This window comes from Gigantopelta aegis, chromosome 8, assembly GCF_016097555.1.
Source record: "Gigantopelta aegis isolate Gae_Host chromosome 8, Gae_host_genome, whole genome shotgun sequence".
Lineage (NCBI taxonomy): Eukaryota > Metazoa > Mollusca > Gastropoda > Neomphalida > Peltospiridae > Gigantopelta > Gigantopelta aegis.
In genome coordinates, this window is record NC_054706.1 from 14,758,177 (window position 1) to 14,775,232 (window position 17,056).

Here is a 17,056-nt window from a genome sequence, read left to right on the forward strand (position 1 = left end):
ATTAAAATTTTGTTGTGATCGCAAAAAAGTTAAAAGACAGGGTTTATGTTTTAGACATTTTTCGTCAGGATTTAAAAAATATATTATTTTATTATTAATAGCAATGATAAAACAACTATTATATTATATGGAAGTATAACAGCTATTGTATTATATAGATGAATGAGTTATTATATACAATGTATATATATATATATATATATATATATATATATATATATATATATATATACTAGTCGAAAAAAGTAACTGTGTATGGTTATCATGTTGATAAAAACATAATTTCAAGACATAAAACGATAAAATGATCATATAGCATTATTTATTAGGCAATTAAGCAAAACGTCAATTCATTTAAAAAGTCACAGCATCCGTCATTTCATCGGTATTGGGGATGAAAGACATGGGGGGTAAAAAAACAGTTCACAAAGTTAATAGCGCGTATGGCCACCGTTTGCGTCGATGCAGGCCTGGCATCGTCGCCTCATAGAGCCTACCAAATTGTTGAAGAATGCCTGGGGAATGCCGTTCCAGATCTGTACTAACGTCTGACCAAGCGCTCTCAACGTCAGCGGCTGGTTAGGCAGTGCACGTACACGACGTTGCATCTCATCCCAGACGTGCTCGATTGGTGCAAGATCGGGTGAGACCGCAGGCCACTGCCACACATCGATGTTCTGCTGTGCTAGAAAATCCATTACCACCCGGGCGACGTGAGGTCTAGCATTGTCATGCTGAAGCGTGATGTGACGTTGCTGTCCTTGCACAAATGGGATGATGTGAGCCTGAATAATGTCGTCACGGTAGCGTACAGCGTTCAAATTGCCATCGATGACCACAAGAGGTGTTCGTCCAGTTGACGTGATGCCACCCCAAACCATGACACTGCCTCCGCCAAATGCACGTCGCTCCACAACACAGGCGTCACTAAAACGTTCTCCAACACGACGATACACTCTTGAACGGCCGTCACTGCTGTCCAAGTGAAACCTGGACTCGTCCGTAAACAGTATACCCGCCCAGTCACGGCGATTAAAGTGCAAGTGTCTTCTACACCAAGCCAAACGTGCTACACGATGACGTCTTAGCAAAACTGAACGGACAGCCGGGCGTCGCGGACGGATACCATGTTCACGTAATCGATTCCGTACAGTTCTGGGATTAATGGCACGCAATCCAGGAATGGTCCGCGCTGTCAGACTTGCCGTTTGGAATCGATTCCTGAGGTGCACGAGTCTGATGTGGTTGTCCTGCTGTCGTGACGTCACGCGTGGATGGCCTGCACGTTGTTGGTCTCTGACATTACCAACATGTTGATAACGTCTCCACAAAGCCTGAATACTGTTTATGTGTACACCAAATTGCGTAGCGACAGCGCGATGGCGCATACCAGCCTGGATCATGCCAATTGCGCGAAGGCGGTCATTTTCCTTTAGCCTGGGCATTGCTCTGCTACAATTTTCAACAGAAATAACCTGCTTTTCTGTACCCCCGGTTGGCATGCAATGACCCGACAGTTGAAAAGTCGACAAAAACTTGAAAAGTAACATGTTGGGAGAAAAAAATGGGAAAAACATGTTCATGTCCCAGAAGCAAAACTGCACGTGCAAATACGGCATTGACCCAGCTATTGTGTGGCGGTGCGTTCACTGGTAACATGTACAAAACATCAGGCTAAAATATTGAGCGGTTTTATTTTCATCCGATTTTTTAGGTTACACAGTTACTTTTTTCCACTAGTACGTCTGTCTGTCTATCTGTGTGTGTGTGTGTGTGTGTGTGTGTGAGAGAGAGAGAGAGAGAGAGAGAGAGAGAGAGAGAGAGAGAGAGAGAGAGAGAGAGAGAGAGAGAGAGAGAGATTCCTATTATAGTATTTAGAGTCAGGCTTAGAGACTGGATGCCAGGCATAAAAATAATTACCACATACACAATTGCTGTTATTATTTGGTACCAAAAATACCAAACAAATTCAAACCGTTGGCTTATTTAAATACTACAGACATAAACCTACTTGTAATCATCAAAGAACGATTTGAAAAATATAGCTGTATTTCATGTCCACAGGTGTCAATATTGGGTAAGGCGATGGGGGTGGGGAGCACAGTCCCCAAATCCGAAGATTATACATTACGTAAAAATTGCTTCCCAGCATCAAAGGCGAATTGCCTCCCTTCCCCAGGCGCGTGTTTTGGGATCCAAACCGCTCCCTGCTCAAGAAAATGTTATTTGTTCTCAATATATTTTACGGGAGAGCATGACTCGATTAATTTCTGCTAAAATTCCTGTACACCCCCCCCCCCCCCCCCCCCCCCAGTTTGCTAGCACCCCCAGACACCTGCGATGCGATAATTTTAATGAAGATCTATTTCCGAGCTATCATACAGTGTTTCCTAAACAGGACTACGTTCAGCGCCTACACAAAGTAGCCACACCAGCAATGGTGATGTAGTACCTGTACTTCTGGAGTTATCTGGGAGTCATCAGCTTGGTGATTACAGATTTATTAACATAGCAAATTAGAGAATTAACTTTGCAAATTAGAGTTTTACTAACTTAGCAAATTACAGATTTATTGACTTAGCAAATTACAGATTTATTAACCTAGCAAATTAGAGATTTATTAACTTAGCAAATTACAGATTTATTGACTTAGCAAATTTAAGAAATTACAGATTTATTAATTTAGCACATTAGAGATTTATTCACTAACCAGACAAATAGTTTTATCGTCGTCGTGTACGCAGATCTGGCCCTCACCAATGTCGATGGTACTAAAATTAGCACGACAGCCGTCGTTAGATATAACGGTCAAATTGGCCTTTTGAAGAATTTCGGGAAACCTTGTGGTTGCTGAAATGAGACAAAAAGAATATTTGTTTAACATTTTAAATTTTAGCTATATAGGTGTTTAACATTGAAATAAAAAATTTGTTCTTTTATATTAAGCGTATCCTTTTGTCAAGCTAAAAACGATCTTATTAATCACTGTGTCGCGGTGTTTTTCTGTTTACCCGTCCAGTTAATTTAAATACAACCTGTTTGAAGAGCTGCATGTAACCTTGTGGTCGTTGAAAGAACGAACTGGATGAATATAAAACGGTTAAATCTGCTATTTTGAAGAATTGTTTGGAAGTTTACATCCGAAAGACAGAACAGGATGAATATATCTGTGGAATCTATCGTTTTCATATAATTGTTTGTGCATGATTGTGTACTATGCAGAACGTCGATTTTACTTATTTTAAAAAAAATATGTCATGGGATCTTGTATATTATTATTTAATATGATTGTGAATGGAAAATAATTTTGTGAAGACTTCCATACCTTTTAATTAGAAAGCAAAAACAAAACAACGTCTCAAAAAAGCACAAAAAACCCCCACTTAACATCAGACCTTTGACAGATGCTTATATCCATCAAAAGTCGATGCATGTCTCCAGAGAAATCTGCTCGACAGACTACTAGTTTTTATAATTAGTAGTGGTGGTCAGTGGCGGATCTAATGGGGCCCCCTAAACAAAAATTGCGACAGTTATATTTTTATTTTATTATTTTAAATTGTTTTACATTGGAGAATCCGAGGAATCCTTTCAGGAACGTTTATGGCCTTTGACCACATGTCATTGCTCCCCCCCCCCCCCCCCCCCCACCCCCATTCCCCGCTAAATAGATGTTGTCGATCCGCCACTGGTGGTGGACAGGGTGGGGCGAACAACTGATGAAGCGATCGTACTAACGTACAGTTGGTGCTGCCCCAGCCGGTGAAGACGCAGGACTGATCAATAAAGTCGTCTGGTCCTATTGCCAACGTTGCTGCTTCGATCAGAGGGTTGAACAAGTCAAGCGGACTCGCCAGGTTACCAATGGCAACATCGTTGTAGGATCTGTAGATTCCAGTGTTAAAGTCTTCATGCTATGGAGGAGAAGAAGAACAAGAGAATAAGAACAATATTTTCAACCACAATAATATCATAATCGACAAAAGCAAACTGATAACACACGCACACGCACGCACACATACGCAAACACATACTGTCACGGGGATCCTATAATACCCGTAACCGAATAAAACACGATTATCCAAATATCTCTCCTAACTGTATATCTATTAGATCTCTCTGAAACGGGCAGTTAAACCCGCGTGGCTCGTCTAGGTATGATCAGAGATAAGATCTTATATAAAGTATATATTATTATAGCACGTTTAGTTCACTAGAAAACACAACAAAAACACAATACACTTTGGAATCTGTATTAACCTACGCTGACAAATGTACTGCCGCAGTAGTTAATTAACAACAACAAATAATAACAACCCAGAACTGATCACTTAATTAGTTAATCTCTAGGTGTCTAGTTTACACAATATTGTAATCACTTCACCGTGACACAACACCCACACGTGTGATAATTGAGAAACGCTTCCAGGGAACTTAATTAATAAAGGAATTACAACTCTATTCCTAACTGGTTAATTTTTAATTAACCCTTAACTACTCATTCAGTAACGTGTAACACAGAATTAATACTGGTACCTATCACAATAAAGACAATAACCTACAGTTTACCTAGGTCCTCTAGGATGACTGGTTAAGCTTTATATATATATATATTAGAACAGTGAGCCTACAGTTTACTGCGTCAGATTACCGGCAGCACCGTCTAAATATTATTGGTATAATACAGTATTAAAATATTTAAAGTCACATCATTCACATCAAGGTTATATACAGAGCAGAAAAATATATTTACCACGCCCGGACTGAACTTATATATTTCGTTCAGTGGACGACGTCCGTTTCCCCTGCAGCCTTCCTATGTTTCTCCCCGATATCTCTAAAACCCTAACTATTTATCATAAAAACCGAATATCGCCTGGGGGTACAGCGCAGCACCGAATCCCAACAAGTGCTATTTCCACAGCGACCAAGCGGTATATTTTTCTTAGAAGCCTAGACTGATCGTCGCCTAGTTCGCCAGCAATACCCCGATTGTACCGAACTAGCGGAGGTATTACTTAACTACTGGCCACATGGCCTTCACACCTGGACTGGATGTGTATTAGAGGGAACAGCTCGACCACTGTCGCGCAGAGGTATTACGTAACAAAGTGCCCACCTGGGCTTAAGTGCATATTGGAACTGCACACGGCCCTCTAAAACAATTAATATCGCCACAGGCGAAAACAAAACTAAGAGCATGTTCCGTCACACACACCCACCTCAAAAAGGATATTTCCTCTACTCTAGGAATAGGGAAATATACTACATTAAAACAAAAGGTGCGTTAACCGACGCATCCGGGCATTTATAACACATAATAATACGGTGACTACCAGTAATCACACTGAGTCTCTGAGTCCCTGGTATACAAATAAAATATATAAAAACAAAACAGAAATCAAGAATGTCAACACATTATCATAACGTTCAACTTCGGGACAGGGCATCAGCGATTACATTGGATGTGCCCTTGATATGTTCAATGGTAATTGGGAATTCCTGCAGAAGAAGACTCCATCTCAAAACTCTCTGGTTGGTGGCTTTCATTCTGTGAATGAAGATACGCGGATTATGATCAGTAAAGACCACCACTTGATGCACTGCCGATTTCACGTAGATCTGAAAATGCTTCAGAGCTTGTACCATGGCCAAAGCTTCCTTCTCTATAGTGGAATAGTTCACCTGGTGTTTGTCAAACTTTTTGGAGAAGAAACTTACAGGATGGTCCAGTCCATTTTCGTCTTCCTGGAACAGCACAGCTCCAGCTCACACGTCACTAGCATCCACAGCTAGCTTGAAAGGCACTCGGTAGTCTGGTGCTGCCATCACGGGAGACGAGGAGCGCATCTGCTTGAGACGGTTGAATGACTTCTCGCATTCATCTGACCACTGGAACTTCGTTTCCTTCTTTTTCAGTGTCGCACGTTTTCCAGGTTTTCTCCAATAGGCATGCTGTCGAATCGGTGTAGCGTTGGGTTCCGAGCGCACATCCTGGCTTAAGGTATTGGTAACCGTTGGAAGGTCCTGACAAATGGAAACATTGTCTTGTTTCAACGTAGTCAACTTTGCTCGCTGGGGGCTCAAGTCTGCTAGAATCTGGCGGTTGGTTAATTTGATCTCTGCAGTCTTGACGTCATCACAGGAAACTGAGTGACTCTCAATTTGGACAGGTAGTACTGGAACTATTGGCAGTCTGTCAAAATAACCTTTTAGCAAATTGATGTGACAATACCTACTTTTCCTAACCCTATCAGGAGTGTTTATCACATACCCTGTCTCATTAACCCGTTTGTGCACAACATAGGGCCCGAAATACCTGTTCTGCAATGAACCCCGTTTAATGGGAAGGTACAACAGCACCTTATCCCCTGTTTAAATCCCCGACTCCTAGTCTTCCTATCAAACACTGATTTTATTTTGCTCTGAGCATGGCTCAGTTGCTTCCTAGCTAGTTCGGTTGCCTGCCACCTCCTATCTCTAACTCTCTTATTCATTAATACTCCCGTGTCCACATTTAACAAGGTAGTGCGAGCTGCCAACAAATTTGGATCAGCCCCCTGCTCTAGAATTAACTCTTGTCTATTACAAGATAAGGCCCCTCTATCAAACACAACTGGTTCATTTACCCTCTGCGGGAGATCAACAGGTTCCACCACATTTGGTTCGTCAGTTGACTTATCTACCATTTTACTAATAACCTCATCCACTCCAATTTCATGGCTAACACACGTATCAGACAAATCACAAATATCCTCTAGGTCTCGTGTTACCCTTCTGGCCATAGCCCTAGTCATTACACACGCAGGATAACTAATCTCATCAACCTCACACTCTTTTATGGGTAAAGGGCTGTCTTCAATTAACAATTTGTCACTTAGGGGCTGGCAACACTGACTAGTCAAATCGTTACCCAACAAAACTCCTATGTTTTCAACAGGCAAGTCCTTCACAACACCCATAACGACTGGTCCCGTCACAAACTTCGAACACAAGAAAACGTTATGTAACCGGACAACCATATTTTCTCCAGTAACCGAGGTTAAGGACAAACTACGTCCTGTATCTGAATTTTCAATACCAGCTAAACACTTTGACGTTATAAGCGACAGGTTACACCCTGTATCTCGATAGATTGATATTGCCTTAGGACTCAATTCTTGTTTCACATCACAAACCATACCAGTGGACACATACGGGTTTACTTTCTCTGCCTTGGGACTAACCATTAACTCTCTCGCTAGCGGAGCTGACCTCACTAAACCGACTACTTGCGCATTATCGCGTTTCCTTTTAAAACAGTCCCCGACAAGATGGTTATCCTTTTTACAGTAACTGCAATGTGGACGAAAAGTTCGTGCATTGGCTGATAATGCAGGTTTATCCTTACTTTGCCCACCAGGTACATTACTTGCCTGACTAGCTGACCAACTAGAAGACTCTCCCCGATAGTTACCTTCCCGTGAAAAACCTGGCTGAAATTTCTTATCACCCTGTTGTAAAGAGCTACCCTGTACTGCCTGAGCTTTGTGTATTAACACGTAATCATCTGCCACTATGCCTGCCTCCTCTATCGTTTTGACATCACGATCCTCTAAATGAATACGTAAGCTAACTGGTAATCCATTTTTAATGTCCTGTAAGATCAACAACTCCCGTAACTCGGTATATGACTCTACCTGACGAGACACCACCCATTTATCAAACATCCCTGCCTTCTTAGCCACAAACTCACTATAAGACTGACCCTGCGTTTTTCTCAACTCGCTATACCGTAAACGATAATCCTCAGGTTGTAATTCATAAGCCCTCAACACTGCAGCCGTAACTAGGTCGTACTGACTTGATCGCTCATCACTCATTGAATTATAAGCTACGCTAGCCTTCCCCTTAAACTTAAACACGGCTAACAATGTCCACTTAGACTGCGGCCAATTTAGCTGCTTAGCGGCCCGTTCAAAAAGTTGGAAGAACATATCTACCTCCTGATCGTCAAATACAGGCACTGATCTATAAGCCTCCGACATGTTAAACCCATTTCCGGCTTCTCGTCTGACTTATTCAGTATTCAACTTTAACTCATGTTCGACTTTTAATTTTGCTAACTGGAATTCTCTCTCCCTATCTTCTCTCTCTCTCTCTCTCTCTCTCTCTCTCTCTCTCTCTCTCTCTCTCTCTCTCTCTCTCTCTCTCTCTCTCTCTCCTCTATCCCTCTCTTCTCTTTCTCTCTTTTTCTCTATCCCTCTCTTCTCTTTCTCTCTCTCTCTCTCTCTCTCTCTCTCTCTCTCTCTCTCTCTCTCTCTCTCTCTCTCTCTCTCTCTCTCTCTTCTCTATCTCTAACTCGGCCTTACGTGCTCGCTTAATCTCCACTACACTGAGCGTAGGCCTATCCAGCAAATTGTTATCCATGTTTAGATATGACGCACTTATATTTAATTAATTTTCTAGTGAACAACGTTGCTACTTCTAGTTATTTGTAAAAATAATTTATAAAGCCCCCATTTACAAACAATACTTTTTTAAATATGCATGTCTCGTTTCAGATCCCGGACGAGCGCCCCAATTTTCACTCCTGTCACGGGGATCCTATAATACCCGTAACTGAATGAAACACGATTATCCAAATATCTCTCCTAACTGTATATCTATTAGATCTCTCTGTAACGGGCAGTTATACCCGCGTGGCTCGTCTAGGTATGATCAGAGATAAGATCTTATATAAAGTATATATTATTATAGCACGTTTAGTTCACTAGAAAACACAACAAAAACACAATACACTTTGGAATCTGTATTAACCTACGCTGACAAATGTACTGCCGCAGTAGTTAATTAACAACAACAAATAATAACAACCCAGAACTGATCACTTAATTAGTTAATCTCTAGGTGTCTAGTTTACACAGTATTGTAATCACTTCACCGTGACACAAAACCCACACGTGTGATAATTGAGAAACGCTTCCGGGGGAACTTAATTAATAAAGGAATTACAACTCTATTACTAACTGGTTAATTTTTAATTAACCCTTACTACTCATTCAGTAACGTGTGATAATTGAGAAACGCTGCCAGGAGAACTTAATAAATAAAGGAGTTACAACTCTATTCCTAACTTGTTAATTTTTAATTAACCCTTAACTACTCATTCAGTAACGTGTAACACAGAATTAATACTGGTACCTATCACAATAAAGACAATAACCTACAGTTTACCTAGGTCCTCTAGGATGACTGGTTAAGCTTTATATATATATATATTAGAACAGTGAGCCTACAGTTTACTGCGTCAGATTACCGGCAGCACCGTCTAAATATTATTGGTATAATACAGTATTAAAATATTTAAAGTCACATCAATCACATCAAGGTTATACACAAGGCAGAAAAATATATTTACCACGCCCGAACTTATATATTTCGTTCAGTGGACGACGTCCGTTTCCCCTGCAGCCTTCCTATGTTTCTCCCCGATATCTCTAAAACCCTAGCTATTTATCATAAAACCGAATATCGCCCGGGGGTACATCGCGGCACCGAATCCCTACAAGTGCTATTTCCACAGAGACGAAGCGGTATATTTTTATTAGAAGCCTAGACTGGTCGTCGCCTAGTTCGCCAGCAATACCCCGATTGTACCGAACTAGCGGAGGTATTACTTAACTACTGGCCACATAGCCTTCACACCTGGACTGGGTGTGTATTAGAGGGTACAGCTCGACCACTGTCGCGCAGAGGTATTACGTAACAAAGTGCCCACCTGAGCTTAAGTGCATATTGGAACTGCACACGGCCCTCTAAAACAATTAATATCGCCAAAGGCGAAAACAAAATTAAGAGCATGTTCCGTCACACATACACACAAAAATCCCCTCCATAACCCATGTTCAAAGTGGCTTGTGGTTTGGTGGTGAAGCGATACACTGTAGGATCGATCCACATAAGTGGACCCACTGGATTATTTGTTGCTAAAGCCAGTGTAGCGTCACTAGTGCAGGTGTAATCAGACAGGGTTATATGCTTTGTCATATTCTGTCTGTCTGTATATATATATATATATGTATATGTATATATATATATATATATATATATATATACCCCTAAAAACCGGATTGGTCCCATGGCTGTCCGGTTTTATATATATATATATATATATATATATATATATATATATATATATATATATATATGTATATGTATATATATATATGTATAAAATAATAAACCTCTGTAAACCGAATACCCCTAAAAACCGGATGGCCGCCGTTTTTTCTTGGTCCCATGGCTGTTCGGTTTTGAGAGGTTTCACTATATATATATATATATGTATATGTATACATATGTATACATATACATATATATATATACATATACAATATATATATATATATACATATACATATATATATATATATATACATATACATATAGGGCTCAATGGGTAGGTGTAAGGCCACTACACCCTCTTCTCTCTCACTAACTACTAACCAATATACATATACATATACATATATGAATATATATATATATATATATGAATATATAATTTTCGCTTTTTTTTTTATATATATATATATATATATATATATATATATGTATACATGTATACAAATTTTCAACCAAACCAAGCCAAACAATTTTACTATTGGTTACTCTTTATTTTGTTAAATAAACTTTGCAAAGATAAAAAAACACATATATATATATATATATATATATATATATATATAGAGAGAGAGAGAGAGAGAGAGAGAGAGAGAGAGAGAGAGAGAGAGAGAGAGAGAGAGAGAGAGAGAGAGAGAGAGAGAGAGAGAGAGAGAGAGATCATCATCAGCATAATCATAATCATCATCATCATAATTCACATATAAATCGAGTTTTTAATTAGTCAGTCGTCCACTAATTATTAACTAAAAAGATGGCCGCTGTTACTGACCACTTTAACGTCTTGTAATGGAATAGCGACACAGCTTGTCCCGTCAGTCTCACCAACAATAACATTCAACAGGCTTGGGCTAGAAAGTAAAACAAAACAAAACAGTCATAGATTTTGTTAATTGCAACGTCGATTTTACATTTGCTACATTTTTACATTTGACGTGTATGAAGTTCGCATTACATCTGAAACCTCTTTCCATCCATTTAAAGAGACTCCTTCTGATTTTATACACAGGAATCGGAAGCGGAGTGTAGTGGACAAGGACACTGCCCCACACAATAAAATAATTCTATTTTCCAACATTTAAACTTGGAAAAATCAAGTTTAATCTTGGAAAAAATCAACTTTAATGTTGGAAAAATCAAGTTTAATCTTGGTAAAATCAATTTTAAACTTGGAAAAATCAAGTTTAATCTTGGAATGATCAACATATAATCTTGTAACGATCAACTTTAATCTTGGAAAACTCAACTTTAATTTTGGAAAAATAAACAAGCTTTATTATATTCTATTACAACAGAAAGAAATATCACACTATTGTAATAGGAACACATACCTTTAATATATTAATTAACAAACTAAGTTTAGATTAAAATATCACAATATTGTAACAGGGGTCTGTATCGTTAATATATTAATATTATTAATTAATACATTAAACGTACGTGTCCTACTTCAAAACTGTGTGATATTTCTATCTAAACTTTGTTAATTAATATATTAAAGGTTGTTGATTTTCCAAATTTAAAGTTGATTTTTCCAAGATTATATGTTGATATTTCCAAAATTAAAGTTGATTTTATCAAGATTAAATTTGATTTTTCCAACATTAAAGTTGATTTTTCAACATTAAAGTTGATTTTTCCAAGATTATATGTAGGCAAATAGAATTATTTTATTGCGTGTCACTAATACGCTTCCGTATTTGGCAGTACAAATCATATTATGATGACAGACAGCAAGTTAAAAGTTTTCATATTTCCCGTAGACGAGGTTAAAGAACGTCTGTGGGCAAATGCTTCCAAAACGACAGGCGGAAAACCATGGGCGCCACGATCCAAATTTATCTACCTCTATAGTCAACAGTTCGTGTCTGAGGATGTAAGACTGTAATGCATTAACATGTCATACTTTTTACATATTTTGTACATTTATTGTAAATAAAATGTGATTATAAATTTTGTACATTCTTATAAATAAAATGTATTTAATTAGCGCGATTTCTTTCTTTTTTCTGCTTTTTAAAATGCATTTAGGTAATTATGTAACATTCTAATCAGCTTATTGATAGGCAAATACAAACATACGTTTGGAATGTGTCCCAATAGTTTTATTTAATTAACATAAACATTTGCAAAATATCGAACATTTTCTGAACAATATAAAAGCCATATAATTATAATTGTCAACATGTTAATACAGAATCGGTTAACATGGCTCTTAAATTTCATGTTCATCGTAATATAGTAAATATATAACTAGCGTCGTAATAGATTTATTTAGTTTTTAATTGAAGTCATTGGTATTAATTTACCCAGCCATACAGGTGCAGCGTGTTGTCTCAATATAGACGGACAAAATTTATTAACATGTAATTTATTAACGTCTCACCATATGTACATCACACATTTACCAAATAAAACAAACATAAAAGTACATAAGTTTATAAAAATATGAAGTTTGCTCCTCAACAGAATCGTGGATCCGTCGGTAGATTATCATATCCATGGGCCGGTCTCTAACCGAATAAGAGCAACACCACATCGAAATTTTGCAAAGCCAATACTATATCTATTTTCTTGTCCACTGTAACCTAGAGACGATGTGGGGCATCCTTTAACTTTTGTAATGACATTACTTTAGCTGTGAAGATGATAACGTCGGAATTGTGACAATCTAATTAAAATTAGCTCCACTAACAGCAGCCCGCTGGAGCTCATGTCCAGTTGACCTTTCATTCGACCAATCAAAACCTAACTTGCAAAATCATGCCAGTGATTTGAAAAGAATTTGAAAAAATTCGGGATTATGCCGAAGGTATACGAAATGATTCGGGTGAATTACGAAGTATGCCGGAAACTAATTTCAATATAAAATTTTATATAAAATTCGTTTCAAGACAAAAAACAAAACAAAAAAAACAAAACAAAAACAACAACACCATCCCACCATATAGATCGGACTTTAAACATTTAGACCTTCGTTCAAAATTTTATGTCGAAATTACTTCTTTTTTTAATATTATTAAATAATCCGATCCTCTTCTTTCTCTTATTTATTTTTGGACTGTCCTTCTAAAATGCTCTAAATTATCTAAATATTCGGCCGAGCAGTCAATTCTTTTTTATTTTTGGCTTGTAACTTTTTTTTTCTTTTTTTTCTTTATTCCATTAACTTTTTTACTAATTGCTATTTTCAAAATTCTGCCCATTTTCAACACTACCCCCCCCCCCCCCCACACACACACACACACACACACCATCCCGAGTCAGGCCACCGATCTTACGAAGGTCGGACTCGGGATGGGCGTGTTCGAAACCCTAGTGGTATATGGGCACGTTAAACTAGTTATCATCATCATCATCATCAAAACGAAAAAAAAAAAAAATCGTGATGATATAGCCACAAAATCTGTTTATACTAGTATACAATCCAGAGTTTATTATTGCACTTTTCCCCCTGTTTTTTCAATGTTGAAATAGACCAACAAGTTCGCCTATTGCATAAATAGTCTCGCCCGATATTTTTAGAATTTGTATGCTCCCGAATAACGCTATAAAAGGCGAAGTGTAATTGGTCAATATTTAAATTGTTATTTATAGATGAAATGTCAGCTGGACATGGGTTTCCACGCAATGCTGTTAGATCTACTGCTGAGACCAATAGAGCTAATTTTAATCAGATTGGAATTGTGGGTTTCGTAATGTAGCAGTGCATGCCCGTCGGAACGATATCTGGAGTGTGTCTGTGTAGGGGGCATAATCTCTATTGGGGTTTCCTTACTCTAGTGAGTGTGGGGGGAGGGGGGGGGGACGGTGAAGGTGCAAACATTATATTTTTACATTTTTATATACATTTTCCCCCTTCCCTCCCCTTTAACTGGATGTACGCTTCTAGTGACTTGTGATTTGTTATGATTTTCGTACTATATTGTAAGATATACATATTTCACATTCAGTACTAGGCCACGAGGAATGGTCATTAATCTACGAATACCTGGGTAGTTTATAATAGACATTCATGCAAAGCATATGCCGACAGCACAAAAGCAGGAACCAAAGCAAATGAAAAAAATGAAAAAAAGTATATACCCACCATTTTTATCCAATTGTCCCCACTTTGCAGCAGCAGCGATAGTTTATATATATTTATAGTTATATATATATATATATATATATATATATATATATGTGTGTGTGTGTGTGTGTGTGTGTGTGTGTGTGTGTGTGTGCCCATCTCCACACATTTTGGCACCTTCCTACGCCCGTGAATACCTGTTATTATTATTTTCTTATCTTTTTTCTTTCGTTTTTTTTTCTTCTTTTTTTAAGTGTATGTGTGTGGGGGAGGCTTATAGCAACGCTTTCGATGTTTCAATTGGCAGCAGATAGACACTCGGGACTAACGACTCTTCAACAATATGCGTATGTTTATACGGCAACATTAAGTCAAATTAACAATATATTTTTTTTCCCCCAACATATCATGTTCAGGTGTAGTTATAGTATAACGAGAGTACTGACAGAATCAAAAATAGAATCGCTGTGCTTCTCAATGGACAAGCAGTCTAATACTTAATATTCAGTGTAAATAAGACATTTGTTTTCATCCAGTTCTCTGGTTGCTAGGCATGCTAAGGTGAAGGTCAGCGGATGTGACGTGCAACACGAATCGAAGAATCAAATAGTTTACGAACGTTAGCTGGCTGAACTTGGAGCTGGTGAGCCGATGAGGAGGAATTTCCTTCAGTATGGACCTTCTTGGCGTATTGATACTGAGTATCATGCACACATTTCGAAATCCAAGCTACGCTTTTGGTTCCAAAGCAAGATTAATGGATGTCTTGTGGATACATTTTTAAAAACTCACTTTCTACCATCGACACACTGCGCCGTCGTCAGGATTGTACTGGCTGATATGATCACGCAGCCGCACGTGTGACTTCCGGAATACATTAACGAACACATGTACGGATAGTCTGCAATGTCAGAATCCGAATCCGAATCCGAATCAGAATCTCGTGTGTCGAGTCTTGCCGAGAGCGAGCCTGGTCAATAAGAATACGATGTAATAAAGTAAAGAAGAAAAGTAAAGTAAAGAAATAAAGTAAAATGGATCCAGGATTTGCTAGACTACTACCTACTAACATATGACTCAGATGAGATGCTATTTGCTAAACTGCTATCTACTGACGGAGTACTGCAATGTAGTGTCTTCTGACAGTACGCCACATTTTGGTGGAGTGTACTCAGCTCAAGGAAACTAGAAAAGATATATTTGGACAACGATCTGTGATGGAATCCTTTCAATTCCATCCAGAACTTATTTTACAGTTTCTACGTGATACTGACTTTTATTCTAAATTTTTATTTTAACTATCTGTGATGTTTTTGTGTTTTTGTACAGTTCTTTACATTGTGTTTTTATTTAAATCTTGAATTTTTATATTGATGTTGCTCATCACTTTAGTTTTGCATTTACCATAGTTTGACACCCATTAGCCGATGTATTTTCCGTGCTGGGGTGCCATTAAACATTCATTCATTCATCTACTAACGGGTGCATGCTATTTGCTAAACTTCTACCCACAGACATGTGCATTTCGAACTTTTAACTCAGACGAGTTGATATTTACTAAACGTCTACCCACTGACAGGCGACTCAGACAAGATGCAATTTACTAAACTCCTACCTACTGACATGTGCACTTCGAACTTTGACCTAGATGAGATGCTATTTACTAAACTACTATCTACTGACAGGTGACTCAGACGAGGTGCTATTTACTAAACGCCTACTTACTGACAGGTGACTCAGACGAGATGCTATTTACTAAACGCCTACCTACTGACGTGCACTTCGAACTTTGACATAGATGAGATGTTATTTGCTAAATTACTACCTACTGGCGGGATTCGAACTTACTGAACCGATTCGTACGACTGGGTGTTTCTGGAGACGATTGCTATGGAGAAGAACAAAAAAAAATGGACAGTAGTGTACTTTGGTAGGCCAGTGATTTATCATATTCATTGTGAACAGGAGTATATTTTATTTAATGACACCACTAGAGCACATTGATTTATAGGCCATTGCATGTAAAACATGTGGTAATTTTAATAAATGAAGCCTGCTACATGTTTCAATTAGTAGCAAGGGATCTTTTATATGCACTATCCCACAGACAAGATAGCACATACCACGGCCTTTGATATACCAGTCGTGGTGCACTTGCTAGAGCGAGAAATAGCCCAATGGGTCCAGACCGACCGCGCATCAAGCGAGCGCTTTATTACTGGGCTACGTCCCGCCCTTGATTGTGAACAGAGGCGGTATAAAACATTTTAAAATATGGAGTAAGTTACAGTGTTAATAATGTACAGTTCATTGACAAAAGGGGATTGGCGCCTGTGTAAACGGAATACAAGTCCATAGGAATAGTTGTCTCCCCGGACTTTGTCCTAGGACTTACACTCCTTGGGAATGCTGGTCTGACTTCCAAGAAGTCCTAGTCCCGGCCGACTTGCATTCCTAGATAGTCGAAATTTAAGTCCGGTGATATACATGGAAATTAGATTGTAATGAAAACATATATACTCGACATATATACATATCCTATGACAACCTAGTGAAGTTGTTATAAATATATTCGTATCATATATTACTCGTCACGAGTCCATAGTGAGTTGTTTTTGTTTATACAGGTGAAATTGATAAATAAATCAAACAACATAATTATTCAAAGGTAAAACACTCACCGGCCAAAAGAGAAATGACAATAACCCGTAAGTAGCACATTTTGTCCAGCTTAAAGAGAATGACGAGGTTGTGTTATACTATAGCGGTCCTGTTGGCAGCAGATAGTCGCATTTGTAGATTGGCGTCACCTGGGAACGT

At 38.4% G+C, this 17,056-nt stretch overlaps 1 protein-coding gene across 1 annotated transcript; it reads right to left on the reverse strand.

The window, feature by feature from the left end:
* Positions 1 to 2,698: 2,698 nt before the first annotated feature.
* On the reverse strand, positions 2,699 to 16,725 carry LOC121379492 (fibrinolytic enzyme, isozyme C-like). Its single transcript, XM_041508137.1, has 5 exons — positions 16,632 to 16,725; positions 15,029 to 15,206; positions 10,937 to 11,015; positions 3,743 to 3,914; positions 2,699 to 2,850 (listed from the first exon to the last, which is right to left on the reverse strand). Exons 1-5 carry the CDS (start codon positions 16,723 to 16,725, stop codon positions 2,699 to 2,701), a joined length of 675 nt encoding a protein of 224 aa, XP_041364071.1.
* Positions 16,726 to 17,056: the final 331 nt, after the last annotated feature.